The 14,157-nt window shown below is 39.6% G+C and overlaps 2 protein-coding genes and 1 long non-coding RNA gene across 3 annotated transcripts in view; all 3 read left to right on the top strand.

The window, feature by feature from the left end:
• Positions 1-1,051: 1,051 nt before the first annotated feature.
• LOC139727382 (P-selectin-like) lies at positions 1,052-9,262 on the top strand. Its single transcript, XM_071638341.1, has 8 exons — positions 1,052-1,061; positions 1,481-1,675; positions 2,179-2,370; positions 4,919-5,122; positions 5,889-6,128; positions 7,059-7,247; positions 8,088-8,297; positions 9,003-9,262. The coding sequence occupies exons 1-8, from the start codon at positions 1,052-1,054 to the stop codon at positions 9,260-9,262; spliced, it is 1,500 nt and encodes a 499-aa protein (XP_071494442.1).
• Positions 9,263-9,632: 370 nt separating this feature from the next.
• On the top strand, positions 9,633-13,655 carry LOC139727390 (uncharacterized). The gene is made up of 3 exons (XR_011710747.1): positions 9,633-9,719; positions 10,457-10,651; positions 13,542-13,655. It is a non-coding gene; the product is annotated as an uncharacterized lncRNA (long non-coding RNA).
• Positions 13,656-13,785: 130 nt separating this feature from the next.
• LOC139727381 (uncharacterized) overlaps positions 13,786-14,157 on the top strand; it is a 39,691-nt gene continuing 39,319 nt past the window's right edge. The window contains exon 1 of the mRNA XM_071638340.1: positions 13,786-13,860. The gene's annotated coding sequence lies outside the window, so the exon portion shown is untranslated. The remainder of the gene's footprint in view (positions 13,861-14,157) is intronic.

The raw sequence follows: 14,157 nt of genomic DNA, 5'->3' as shown, positions 1-14,157 counted from the left end.
AACATGAGTGCTTATTCTTTAATCTACTATACAAATACTTTCATTATTTCAGACAACCAGGCACCAGTCTTTGATCTACCATGTCCGCTGTATAAGGACTACAACGCCGATAGAGGGAGCTCTTCAGCCGTCATCGCTATCAACACCCCAAACGCAACCGACAACTCCGGCGATAGCGTGGTTGAACTGTAAGTCAATTAGTCTGTCAATTCATTTGATTTTTCCCTAAAGTCGCATTAGTCTCCTGTAGATTCACATCCAGGTACAATTGAAACAAGGGGTGTTTAATCAACGTTTGTCAGCGCTGACAATTTCAGCAAAATCCTTGGTTTTGATTGGATGAGATGCTCTGGTCACTGACTGTTACTATGGTGATTGTCAGCGCTGACAACTTGTCAGGACTGACTAACAATGATGAAACACCCCCTAGGTATTGCTTATTTGTCACGTCTCTCAGTATATTCTTGGGGGCACAAAATAAAAAAGCTTTGCCTTCAGCATAATGTTATCTAGATAAAACTTTACAAGTGTACACGTTTGATACATTGAGTCTTTGGCTAAAGTGTTTCTTTTAAAGATGCTGCTACGTTGATACACGGGCAATAGGGTCTCAAGTATTCTTTCCTATGGAAACACTCTTGCCCCCCCCCCCCCCCCCCAAAAAAAAAAAAAAAAAAAAAAAAAAAGGTCTTAATAGTTTGTATTTCGTTTTGCCTTTTTCCTCTAACAATTTATAGAGCAACATCAAACATGCAAGAAAACTAACATTTCCCGAAGAAGTCATGTTCCCAAAATAGTACTCATATCCAGTGCATTATTTTTTGATAGTGCATTGGTATGTGATGCCAACACGAAGTAAAAGCAATAAACTGCCATATATTTCCTTCCCTGACACTGAAAAGGACTTCAAGCCTTCCAGATGATAACAGGTTTCCTGAAGGAACGACACGAATAACATACGCCGCTTCTGATGCAACCAACAATCAAGCAACATGTGATCTCTATGTCCGAGTAACAGGTAAGGAATCGAATCAAGTCTTGATGCATCGCAATGACAGTCGGTGATTTGGCGTAATTTCTAAAAATCTGCTAGTGTTAAGTAGGATGGCATTTTATATTTACTCTTTGGTTTGACAACACACATGTTAAAAGACTTCGGTAGAACCTCCAGGCTGTAACAACATTGAAATCAGAACAGTTACTTTGCTTTTTTTTTACTCGTTATACAATTCCATCTATTTTGACGTGATGACTGAAGGAGGCATTTCGACAAAGAATTGTTACAGAATTTTACAAAATCGAGGCAGAACAAGAAAAAAATCGAACAAGATAAATCTTACAGTTCTAGATTATTAGATGTCAAAATAGAAATCTAGTGGGGCCTTTTATATTCTACTTGCCATTCTTGCGATAATTGCAGCGCAAAAAAAGAGGACATAAATCCATATACCATCAACTCTTCAATATTCACTCCGTACAGTCAAGCGATGCCAGCAACTTCAGACACCCCATCACGGGTCCGTCGTAAACTGCAGCAGCGACCTCGTTTATGGCACTCAGTGTTCGTTTACCTGTAATGAGGGTTACGAGCTCTCTGGACCAACACAGCGGACGTGCGAGCTGACTGACGCTCAGGGATCGGCGTATTGGGATGGAACTCAGCCGACATGTGAACGTATGATTGCCTCTACAGATTTATGTTATCATAATATGATGTTGTCATCAGGGAGGGGGGATCCTCGCCTACTTGCTCACCCTTATTAACACCTTCCCTACATAATTGGCTCTGTGTTGCTGTCTTGTTGACACTTTTTGTAAATCATTTGTTGATTTTCGAAGCAATTTAGCATGTCGGTATTAATGTTCGGTGTGTACATCAATGTAAAAATTACACTTTGATTACTGATTGACCGCCAGTGCAATGTGGTTGAGTAAGGTTTGGATTTTTTTTTAATCGTTATTCTTATTCATTCACCATCAATTGACTCACAATTTAGAGTCAAGTGGAGAAGACCCTGTAAATAAGTATTACCCAACAGAAGAAACATATTCACAAACCCAACCAAAACACAGCCCAAACCACAAATACAAAGCAAAACTGGAAATAGGAGAGATTGTTCACATAATACTTACGCACGGCTTAACTATACTTGTAAAGTCTGCTTGATTTCTTCACAGCTAGAACCTGTCCGGCATATCCCGTTCCAGACAACGGCATCAGGTCGGGATGCACTCAAGATCCGCCTAACACAGAGACCTATGGCACCCAGTGCATATTGTACTGTCCCTATGGCTACGAGGGAGTGGGAGACAATTTGCCAAGATGTCAGGCAGATGGGACGTGGACCAGCCAAGATTTCTCCTGTAATGGTAGGTAGTTATAGATACCATGCACTCCCATTATTCTCAATCAATATCCCTGTCGTTGTTTTAAGCCACTTGGATCGTCTTAGCGGGGGCACTATCGCGGCATAGTAGATAAGACTGAAGACTTCCAATCGAAGATACCGAGTTTGGATCGTGCCATGTGCCTATGTCCCTTGACAAGACGTTTTGACCTGCCGTGTCCCTCTCAATCTATTAATGTGGGTACTTCGTAACACTAAGGTAATGACAATAATGGCTGGACGGTCTGGTAGCGCAGTGGTTACACTAAAAAGGTTAACGTATAGACAAAAAAAACAAAAAACGTGATGATGATGATGATGATTGCGATGACGTACGACGACCATAATGATGATGATGGCTATTAATTGGTGCTCATGAGAGAACTGAATTCTACATGGTAGCCCTTTTTTTAGCAATCCCCTCTTTTTTTCGACATTCTTTTCTTCGTGTGATTCAATTACAGTTTGCCTATGCATTTTCTTAATTATTGTTTTGAAAAAAAAATGAACTGCATTGGATTACCTTGGAATGAAGTGATGATAATAATGATATTGAGGTAGGCTACTGTTATTGTATTATCATCATTTTCATAACTGTTCCTGTCGATGTTTAAATTCGAAATTGAATCTCGTAAATCAAAAATCAGTCATTTTGTCGACGAAATGAAAAATGACTGATTTCCTAACGAAATAGGCCATGCGACACGTGGCGCCCCACACAAAACTACTACCTTTGTCCGTGGTTTAAATCATGGTTTCAATTGTACCACCTTCCTGATTTCGGGCCATAGGATTTCAAAATGTGAATGTTAAGCTTTCTATGCCTCCGCCAAGAAGTGTCGCCGGAGGCATTATGTTTTCGGGTTGTACGTCCGTCCGTCCGTCCGTCTTCCGTCCGTCCTTCCGTCCGTAATCAATTTTGTGGACAGCGTATCTAAAAAAGCCGTTAGAGGTATCCTAATGTAACTTGGCATGTATATGTATGAGTGGGCAAGGTTGTGCCTATCAACTTTTGGGTGCACATGCTTGAGGTCAAAGGTCAAAAGGTCAAGGTTTAATGCTCAAAATTCCACTATTTCCCCTATATCTCTGCAATGCCTAGAGGTACTTTCTTGAAACTTGGTGTATATATGAACTACCAAATAAAGATTCCCCAGAGAGAGTTTTCAGTCGTGAGGTCAAAGGTAAAGGGTCAAAGGTCAAGTGAAAATGTTAGAATTTCACTTTTTTCTCATATCTCACAAATATTTCAAGGTATCTTCATGGAACTTAGTATATATGCATGTACTGACTGGCAGTGATCATGTAGGGAAATTAGGGGTCATGGTTCAAAGGTCAGGGGTTAAAGGTGTAGGTCAACCCATCAAAATGCATTATTTCCCTCTTATTTATGCAATGCCTGCAGGATTTTTTCTTGAAACTGAGTGCATGCATGTATTACCCGATACAGATTCTCTGGGAAGTTTCTTTGTAATATCAAAAGGTCAAAGGACAAAAGGTCAAAGGTCAAGTGAAAGTGCTAAATCCTCTTTAACTTATAAAAGGGTCAAAAGTTGGGTACAAATCCCCAAATACCTGCACTCTTATTTATAGACAGTATAGCCATTCATCCAAATAAACCTAGTTCAAGGAAAGTGAACATTCAATGCATGTGTGACAAACCTGTCATTTTAATATTTTATCATTGGAAAAATGAGCAAAGAGAATGGGATTCCATCGGGAATATTTTGCCAGTTATGTGAAACTATCATATCACACATTGTCAAGGCATTGTGCTATAGATCTATTCGGAGTACCATGCATTATGGCGGAGGCATACCAGTCGCCATAGCTACATTTCTAGTTTAGTAGTTATTTTTACGTACCTAGGTAATTTATTATTAAAATCATACGTGTTGGTATCGGAGTCAGACAGACAAGGAACATCAGATAATTGTAATTTGTATTAACTGAAAGATGCAGGAAACAATTTTTGTTCATTCATTTGATCCATGATCAATGCAATTCAACCAAACGTCTTTTTTTCAGAAAATTAGAATACAAAGCACGATTTATGGTCAAGCTCCATGGACAGGAGTCGCAAAGAGTAAGCACTACAGAATTAGTCTCATAGACATCGATGAATTCAAGGATGTCATGTTCTACTGGATTTCAGAGGTTATACAATCATAAAGCTAAACCATAGTGAATGTATCAGAAGGTTTCGCGGGATTATGGTAACATATAGGCCCGAATCCACGAAGGTGGTACAATCTGTCCGTGGTTTAAACCTTGAAAAAAAACACCGTAGTTTTGTATGGGACGCCAAGTGTAGCATGGGTTATTTCGTTACGGAATTTGTCATCCGACACATGACGCCCCATGCAAAACTACGGTCTTTGTCCATGGTTTAAACCATGGACAGTTTGTACCACCTTCGTGAATTTGGGTCATAGTGTTCACCATTGTCGATTTCAATCTACAAAATCAATGTCAATTCATTGTGATTGACTGGAGTTGCCATTATTTTAATACCACCAATAAACCATCAGCAACATCTTGCAATGAGCTCCAACCTCCAACGGGCGGGACGGTCATTCCATCAGACTGTATGTCCAGTCCAGTCTTCGGTCAGCAGTGCGTGGTGTCATGTGACAGGAGTGGCTACCGTCTCCAGCCTTCAAACTTTGCTGTGTTGGAATGTCAGGGGAATGGTCAATGGACACCAGGTGACCTCTCACAGGTCATGTGTACAGGTGAAGAGAAAATCTTGATTCCCAGTGTAAACACCCAAAAGCTATTAGGGCAAATATTCGGATATAATAGTTGTCTGAAGTCAGCATACACAGTGTACACTGAATTCGTAAACACTATAAACTTGTCTTATTTCATGACATATTATGAAAGTGGTTGATTGAAACCATACTGACAATATTCATTACCATAATGTGAAGTCGAGTATTCACTTCAAAAAAGATATATATATTTTTTTTTCGTATTCAGTTACAATGCTCAAATAACGTGCTGTAATATACATTTTTCTTCACCTATACATTAGATATTTGATTTGAACACACCTCTCTTTAAACATAATGATTACAATGATTGGAATGATTAAACATTCTGTTCATTCAAATGTAACAGAGCGATTTTTGTCCCTTACAGCAGGGCATTGGTGAGTATGATACGAGCAGCTAACCTATATCAGGATTGAATGACTGGTTAACACAGTTTATAGTCGTGCTCAAGAATGATGTTTGTCACTTGTGGGCACATGTGAATAACAGGGAAATGTAGTCAAATTTGCTATTTGTTGGAAGTTATTTGTTTTTTTAATTTAGCAGCCAGTGACAGGGTTTTAAGGCACAAATGATTATGTTTATATACTAGTCAGACGTATCCCCTTGCAGCAACACACAAATATAAATATAATTCACAATTTATATTACGGTATTTTTGAATTTGATTGCGTCAAGCTTAAATTATCAGTAAGATTTTCTCTGTTTCACGTACTACACCCAGATATCGAAGCTCCGAATTTCATCTCGTGCCCCGGCGATGAAACTATTCATCCAGAACGCGGTGAAGTGCGCGCCAACGTGACCTGGAATGTGACTGCAGTCGACAACAGCGGGGAAGATCCCCTGGTATCATGTGACCAGGAGATGGGTGAGATGGATGAAGGTGACCTCAGGGTCAGCTGCACTGCGGAGGACGCAGCGGGCAACAGCAGGACCTGCTCCTTTGAAGTGTCTGTAGATGGTAAGACAGTCCTCTGTTGAGACCCTTGTGGTCTGGTAAGACAATTGTGACTTTTTCTCTGTCTAATTGTCACCCTTCAGCTGGGGGCAAAATATAAAACCTTTAATGTGGCGAAAAGAAGAATTCATTGCTACAAAAAGGGTCAAGACAAAACAGATGGCAATCAGGGAGGAAAAAATACTGATGTCCAGACATTCGGTCGAAAGAAATTCACAATAAATGCACCACAACTGCAATTACAAAGTGCATAGACAACCCGGGGTACATAATTCAGGGCCTGAGATATGGGCAGTGATGAAACTTCACCCTACTTTTTTGCGAGAGAAAACAAAATATGCGTAATGTCGATAGTGATGATGAGGATAAAAGTACCGTTAGTGATGGCGATCATACATAGAAGACTACAAAATGGTGACGAATTAAGTATACTCAGTTATAGATTCCAGTGCAAGTACTCATTATTGTATAATGCACTGCATTTATTATCTGTAAATCTTGTATGCATTACTGTCTGTTGTAAAGGAATTTCGATGCAACGACAGAAAAATCGGCTGATCCGAGGATTTCGCTGTAAGAGGAATACGCGCTGTAGGCCGATCTGCTTATTGTCGCACCATTATCACAGTGTATACAATCCGTTACTTATGTCTACAGTTGCGGGTTTCTGAAAAAAAAAATAATAATTTGCATCGATGTGATGATTATGCGTTTAGGTTGTTTACCTTATCAATTCTTAGAAAAATCAAGTGTACATAAAACAACAACAATATCATAATTTGTTACAATGTAATAAAAGAGTGTTATGCAGTTGACTCGTAGCAATGAAGCAACACGTGCCTAACACCTAGGCTAATGGCTGATTGATGTTCGTGTGTTCTGTATACACGCAACGTGAAAATGCTTATTTTCCTGTCCTTCCTTTTTTATTAGTACGGAGATGCTCATCATATTTGTTACCTGCACGAGGCTCCTTCGACGGATCATGTGACACTCACTGGGGATCCACATGTCATGTGACCTGTGCTTCTGGCTATCACCTGACTGGATCCAGTAATGTCACCTGTGAGTTTGACGGAACCAGGATGTACTGGGCAGAGACTGAAGCTCCAATGTGTGAAGGTTTGCAAGATTTAATTTATCTAAATAAAATGAGACATGATTAATTTAGAAGATCCTTTTTTGGAAACTATCAAATGAATGCAAGAAATACATTTAATGTATTACTGATGGTTGAATTGTACACATTCCTCTATTGGCATATAAAGATAATTACCTAGTGTGTCGGTAGCAATTTCTTAACACTTGAAGTGTTGCGAGGGTCCTATTATGATGCAATGACCTTTTGATATTTATTATTAAATATTAGTTAACTTAATATCTACGTCAGCATTCTGCCATGAAAGTATATCTTCTTTCGTAGCACTCTGTCTAATTATATTAAACTATTACACACATTACCATACTCTATTCCAAAATCCATAAACTACGCTGAATACTTTGTGAAGATTTTACAAATATCCATAATGCGTTCATGTACTCAGAGAGAAAGTAAAGGCGCAATCTACCTGGCATATGTCCTGTACATTCCTTTTGTTTTAGTGCCCTAAATTCTCTTACCGGGTTCCAGGTGTTACAGGACAAATCTTGAAGAGAGAAAAAAAACCATCCAAAGCATAACTTTCTCCTACCTCAATAAAAAGTGTTATGAATATGTCATGATTTAGACATTGCTCCTGTGATTACCAAGCAAATCCGGCTGGAAGCTTTGTGTCGTAGACTCAATTGCAATGTGAATATCAAATGGAAAAGATTTGTCAAAAGTTAGCCAATGTATCAAGGTTCATGAAAGAAGCTAGGTATAACGTGATAGTCAGATCTGATGGTATTGATTTTTGTTCTTATGCCATCTTTCTGTTGTTCCCGGCTTCATTTTTATTCTGTTCAATTTGTAATGAGCAGCGTATCGTTGCGATCCACTGGAGCTACCGATGTACGTCTCCGTGAGTCCAGCAACATGTGCAGGGTCATCCCAGGTTCAGGTGGGAACCTCATGTACCCCGTACTGTCCTAATGGAAGAACGTTAGAAGGCGATGGAGGACCAACTGTTTGTGGAAATGATGGTCAATGGAGCCGCTACATCAACAGTTCATCCAACATTGCATGCCGAGGTTAATAATGACCCTTTTTTTCTATACAGCTTTCTGCCAATATACACCAAACCTTTCTCAGAAGGTTTTTCTGAAAGCATGATGGATTAAATTTAGAATGTACATTGTACAAAGGGATCATGTCAACACCCATACACATACACACGCTCAGACACACACAAGCAAACGCACACTCCGACATACACATACATGCAAAAACAAATGCGTAATGACTTAAAAGTATTCCATCCACTGCTGATTTTAAATTGAACATCTTGGGAAGATTTTGGCGGTGCAATATTATCATTGCAAAAGTGGTTAAGAGCTTGCTTCCAAAAGGTGCTAAATCCATCATATTTCAATGGATTTAGCGCCTTTTGGTTGCAAGCCCTTCAAACATTTCGGATTTTTATTCTTTGTAAAGTTACACGCTATCCAATCAATATAATAACATTGACAATATCTGATAATCATAGTAATGACAATGAAAATGATAATGATGATAACATTGTGAATAACTATAATGATAATGGCAATGATTCTTATTCGTACAGCCTTCAATATCATTGAAACAAATTTCAGTTCACAGTCGGTGTTTAGATATATATTTCAACCCAATTTAGAAAGCTTATAGTTTTCTTACCGTTCTTTTTTTTTATTTAACAAGAAAACAAGCATGTTTGTTTTACTTATCCTAATTTATCTTTGCTTGCTCATTTTTCCAAGACCTCACGGCTCCAACTTTGACCTCGTGTCCGGCCCCAATCACGGCTATCCAGACAGAATCCTGGGGAGTGGAGGTTGCCTTTGAAGTTCCTAGTGCCACTGATTCAGCTGACACCAATCTTGAGGTGCTGACGTCACCACCTGACTTGACATCCCCGTATAACTTCACTGGGGACACTCTCTGCATCTACACCTTTACGGACGATGCAAACAACAGCGTCTCGTGCCAGTTTCATGTTTACGTGCAAGGTGGGTTTTGAACACTTACCATTCACGAATTCGAACTTTTAGTTGTAATTTTTCGTTTTGATTTTTGTAATCTAGATAGGCGTCGTAAGTCGTAAGCTGTCCATGTCATCATCCCACAATTAAACAATTTTTTTCCATAGAAATAATGACTTAATCTAGTTTGATATTTGATAAAACTCAAATTCCTTCGAGAAATCAGAATACCAATATTTTCCCTCGCAGATGATCTGGTACCTGTCCTGGTGTACTGTCCACCAGATCAGAGTCTCCTTAGCAGTGAGCAGACAACTACTGTCTCTTGGGACGCGCCAATTTTCGAAGAAGTGACGGGAGACGAGCTTTCAATCAGCAGCGCGTATGATAACCACACGGGGGATTTCATGTACGGCGATCACCTCGTCGAGTACACAGCCACCAACACGGACAACGGGAGGGCAACCACGTGCTCCTTCACCATTAGTGTCCAACGTACGTGGAAGTCTTTGGCATTGTTTTTTGAATTCCTCGTGAAATCATGGAATTCCGGGTCGTATGCTGCTCGTGCGTTTGTGGCTTTGTTTGTGTCTTTGTTTGTTTTTAGGTGCTGTGCAAGTGATGTGTTTGGAATTATATGGCTGATTAGAGCCTGATCATGACCTATTGAAATCTCTCAGATTTTTTTAGTCACGCTCAAGCGAAAACAAATCACAAAAGTACAAACACGTATTCGCATTGCGCTGGGGATATATATACGAGATATTCCCTCAAGAAACGCAATTCCTACTTCATGTGAGCGTATTTTTGATGTAATCTCACTTTTTTTTTAATTCTGCCTTTTGGGGTTTTTCTTTTTGTTTTTTTTATGTTATACTTGTCAGGAATTGAGGAACATTTGTTATTGTTGTTTTGTATATGTGTGTGATGAAATCATCTGTTTTGTTGTGATTTTTAAAATTTAAATGTGTGTGTGTGAGTATGTGTGTGTACTGTGTAAGTGTCAATGTGTGTGGGGTATTGAGCCCCAATATCTCCCCACCCCCTCCCCAACGTTTCCGCGGCCCGCTGCTTAGACGCCCTGTATCCGGAGCTGTAAAATGTGCAAGGCATTTCGCATGATCTGTACAGTCAATTGAACTCTGGAAATAATCCATCAAGAATGAATTGTTACTTCTCTATTTGGATCTAATATGTTTGTTTGTGTGTGTGTGTTTTTTTTTTTCATTCAGCCGTCCCCTGCTTGTCCCTTGACCCACCAATCAATGGAGCACTGGCTTGTGACGGATGGACACACGGTACTTTTTGTTCCATTCTGTGCCAAGAGAGGTACGACATCCCCAGAAACTCGCCGTCAGTCCCTGATCTGTATGTGTGTGGAAGTTCAGGCATATGGCAGCCTACTTCTCTTGTGCCTGACTGCACAGGTGAGTGAACTCCGTGACAAATTACAGCTGTATTCTGTGTAAAATATCCAATAATCATGCAAAATATCGTAACACTTTAAATGTAGTAAAGTGGTGTGTCCCACTTGTTACTTTTAAAGGGGAAATTCAGTTTAAATATAAGTTAGTTTAATAAAATATTACGAGTTCAACAGTAAAAATCTAACTGAAATCGGATTAAAAATAAGGAAGTCATGACATTTGAAGTTTTTTTTTTTTAATTCTGCAAAACAGTTCTTATACAGTGGATATAAATATGCAAATGAGTGAGCTAACCATTGCATACCCTCATACTTTTCCATTGATCGTGTACCAAAAAAAAAATGACGAAAATTCCATGTTTCTGCCATTTAAGCCTGAAACATGATGGTATTCCTGGTTGAATATCTTCAGAACAGTGATTGGTTAGATATACCAAGATATGAGCCCTGGGCATAATTGCGTTTAAATTAAAAACTGGAAACTTCGAAATTGTATGTACAAACTATATGGCAAGTTGTGAGGGGATGACAAGCTCACTGTGCCATTTGCATATTCAGATTGACCGTTCAAGAACTCTTTCCTGAAAAAAAAAAGTAGCGAAACTTCGAAAATTAATGTCATAACCTCATAATTTTTTACCCGATTTCGATCAAAACTTTACTCTCTGTAGTTAGATTATAAATCATATTTGGACTGGATTTTCCCTTTAAGTAAAATCGTATCTGACTGTTTTACGAAACCCTTGCAAGGGTACCCGGCATTGGCAGGGTTGTCAATCGCTCGTGACACTTTGACAGACAGCACATTGTACTAGTTGGCAATCAGGCGCGCCGGAAGCAGTTTTGGATTGGGGGGGCAAACATTGGAGGGGGCTCAAGATCAGACCATGCATATGTTACACAATATACACATATATATACACACACACACACACACACACACACACGCACGCACACACATCTATTATATACATATATATATATATATATATATATATATATATATATATATATATGTAAAGCGGCGTACGGTGGGTCGAAACATGGGGGAACCATAAAGTAATTTTGACGTTCTGTATGCTTGTGCGTGTGTGCGAGAGCAATAATGGGACTACAATACATTACGGAATGTGATACATTCAACAACGCAGTCATTGAGGAACATTGTAAGTTTTCCTTACATGGATTATGGAATGACGGTGTGAAACGATCGACAAATTATATACTGTCAGCAACATAAGGTGAATGGCACAACAATAAAATGCGAGCGAGCGAAACGAGCGAGCTTGAAAATTTTGATATTCTACAGTTCCAAAACTGGAGTTTTAATTGTAGCTATATATTTCGCTTTGGAAATAAATGGGGCGCATCGGGCGCAACTGCTGGCAATTATTGGCAGCAACATTAGGAGAATGGCATAACGATTCAATGCGAGTGAGCGAAGCGAGCAAGCTTGAAAATTTTGGCATTCTACAGTCCCCAAACTGGGGTTTGTAGCTATATCTTTCACTTTGGAAATTAATGGGGCGGCGCATCGGGCGCAACTGCTGGCAATTACTGGCAGCAACATTAGGAGAATGGCATAACGATTCAATGCGAGCGAGCAAAGCGAGCGAGCTTGAGAATTTTGACATTTTACAGTCCAAAAACTCCCGTTTGTAGCTATATCTTTCGCTTTGGAAATTAAGGGGGGCATCGGGCGCAACTGCCGGCAATTACTGGCAGCAACGTTAGGAGAGTGGCATAACGATTCAATGCGAGCGAAGCGAGCGAGCTTGAAAATGTTGACATGTTACAGTCCAAAAACTCCCGTTTGTAGCTATATCTTTCGCTCTGGAAATTAAGGGGGGGGGGCATCGGGCGCAACTGCTGGCAATTACTGTCAGCAACATTAGGAGAATGGCATAACGATTCAATGCGAGCGAGCGAAGCGAGAGAGCTTGAAAATTTTTACATTCTAGAGTCCAACAACTGCCGTCGTAGCTATGTTTTTCGCTTTAGAAATTAAGGGGGAGGCGCACCGGGCTCAACTGCTGGATGCGAGCGAGCGAAGCGAGCGAGCTTGAAAATTTTGACATTTTACAGTCCAAAAGCTGCCGTTTGTAGCCATATTTTTTCCCTTTTATTCATATATATACATATTTATTTTCTTTTCTTTGTTTATTCATTTATTCTTATTCTTATTCTTATCATTTTTTTTTTTGGGGGGGGGGGGCTTTTTGGGGGGGCAAAAATGCGTTTTGCCCCCCCACTTTTTGGATTGGGGGGGCGGCCGCCCCCCCTGCCCCCCCACTTCCGGCGCCTATGCAATTCATTGAGTGTCTCAGAGTTACGCTGGAGCGCCAAACAATACTTGACTAATCATGTCAAAAAAAAAAAAATGTTAAGCGTGTGCAATTTAATGAACTACGGGAAACGGATTTGGGCAGGAATTTCTTGACTTTGTTATAAGGAAAAACAGTCCAAATTTTTAAACCCAAGACATAAGCTTGCTCTGCGTGCTGAGATTAAACGGGGATTTTTTTTTTACCTCACAGCAGCTGCAACAGTTTAGATGACAACATTCATTGAGTCCACCACGCCACCCGAAGCTTTTTGAACATTGCAAGTCAACATAAGCTTCCGCCTTATAGTACCTGATACAATTTGGAATAGTTTTAACACTTGTCCTTGGTCATTATTCGTTTCTACTTATATTTACCTTGGAGGTCAAAAATGAAAAAAAAAAATACGGACATAAAAATAAAAACAGTTAAGGAAAAAAAAGAAATCTTGCGTAAAGCAGTAGCAATAAGTACAACATCAAAAGAGCGTAACACAGATTAACTGCCGGTGGTGCGTGCGAAAAATAATTATTATTCGTTCTACTTCTTCCCCGTGTCAATCCATAGAGACAAGACGAGGAAACCGAGTAAATCTGCCTAGTTCGCTACAGTATTTTAGCGGCTCCTGCGGGTCAAGTGAGACCAATACACAGATTGCCGAGGCGTTTTTACAACTTCTAGAGCACTCATTCTTCTACTCGGAGACATGCACACCTGATGTGGAGTGCTCGGTCGAATATGTGGAAGTCACGTGTGGCCCGTCCGATGGTGGAGCCAGGCGCAAGCGGAGAAGCGCTCAGGAGACCTCCGGACGACAACGTCGCTCTCGCCCGTCGACGGCAAAACGAAGGAAGAGGACGACAGACGTTGATAATTCTGACTATGTGTTAGTTGCTGTTTTTTTTTAAGTAATAAATCTAGAAAGTAAAGATTAATAAACTATATTGTTAATAATTTGTCAGCAATACAAATCAAACAGTTTCTTTTTATGCAATACGAAGGAATGAATATAAACAGTGTATACATTTCAGTGATAACAAAAAGTTAATTATTAAATTTGAAATCATTGAGTCACATTCATCAAGAAGACATTTCATTGTTTCTACTCTGGTCCAAACAAATAAAGAAATACAGATTTCAATTCATTTATAAATAAATATAAATCTATTGATATACATAAATG

The sequence above is a fragment of the Diadema antillarum genome, unplaced genomic scaffold, assembly GCF_040938485.1.
Source record: "Diadema antillarum isolate AM-2024a unplaced genomic scaffold, OU_Dant_1.0 seq00000129_RagTag, whole genome shotgun sequence".
NCBI lineage: Eukaryota > Metazoa > Echinodermata > Echinoidea > Diadematoida > Diadematidae > Diadema > Diadema antillarum.
The sequence above is the reverse complement of the archived record's forward strand: the minus strand, read 5'-3'. Positions and strand labels throughout refer to the sequence as shown.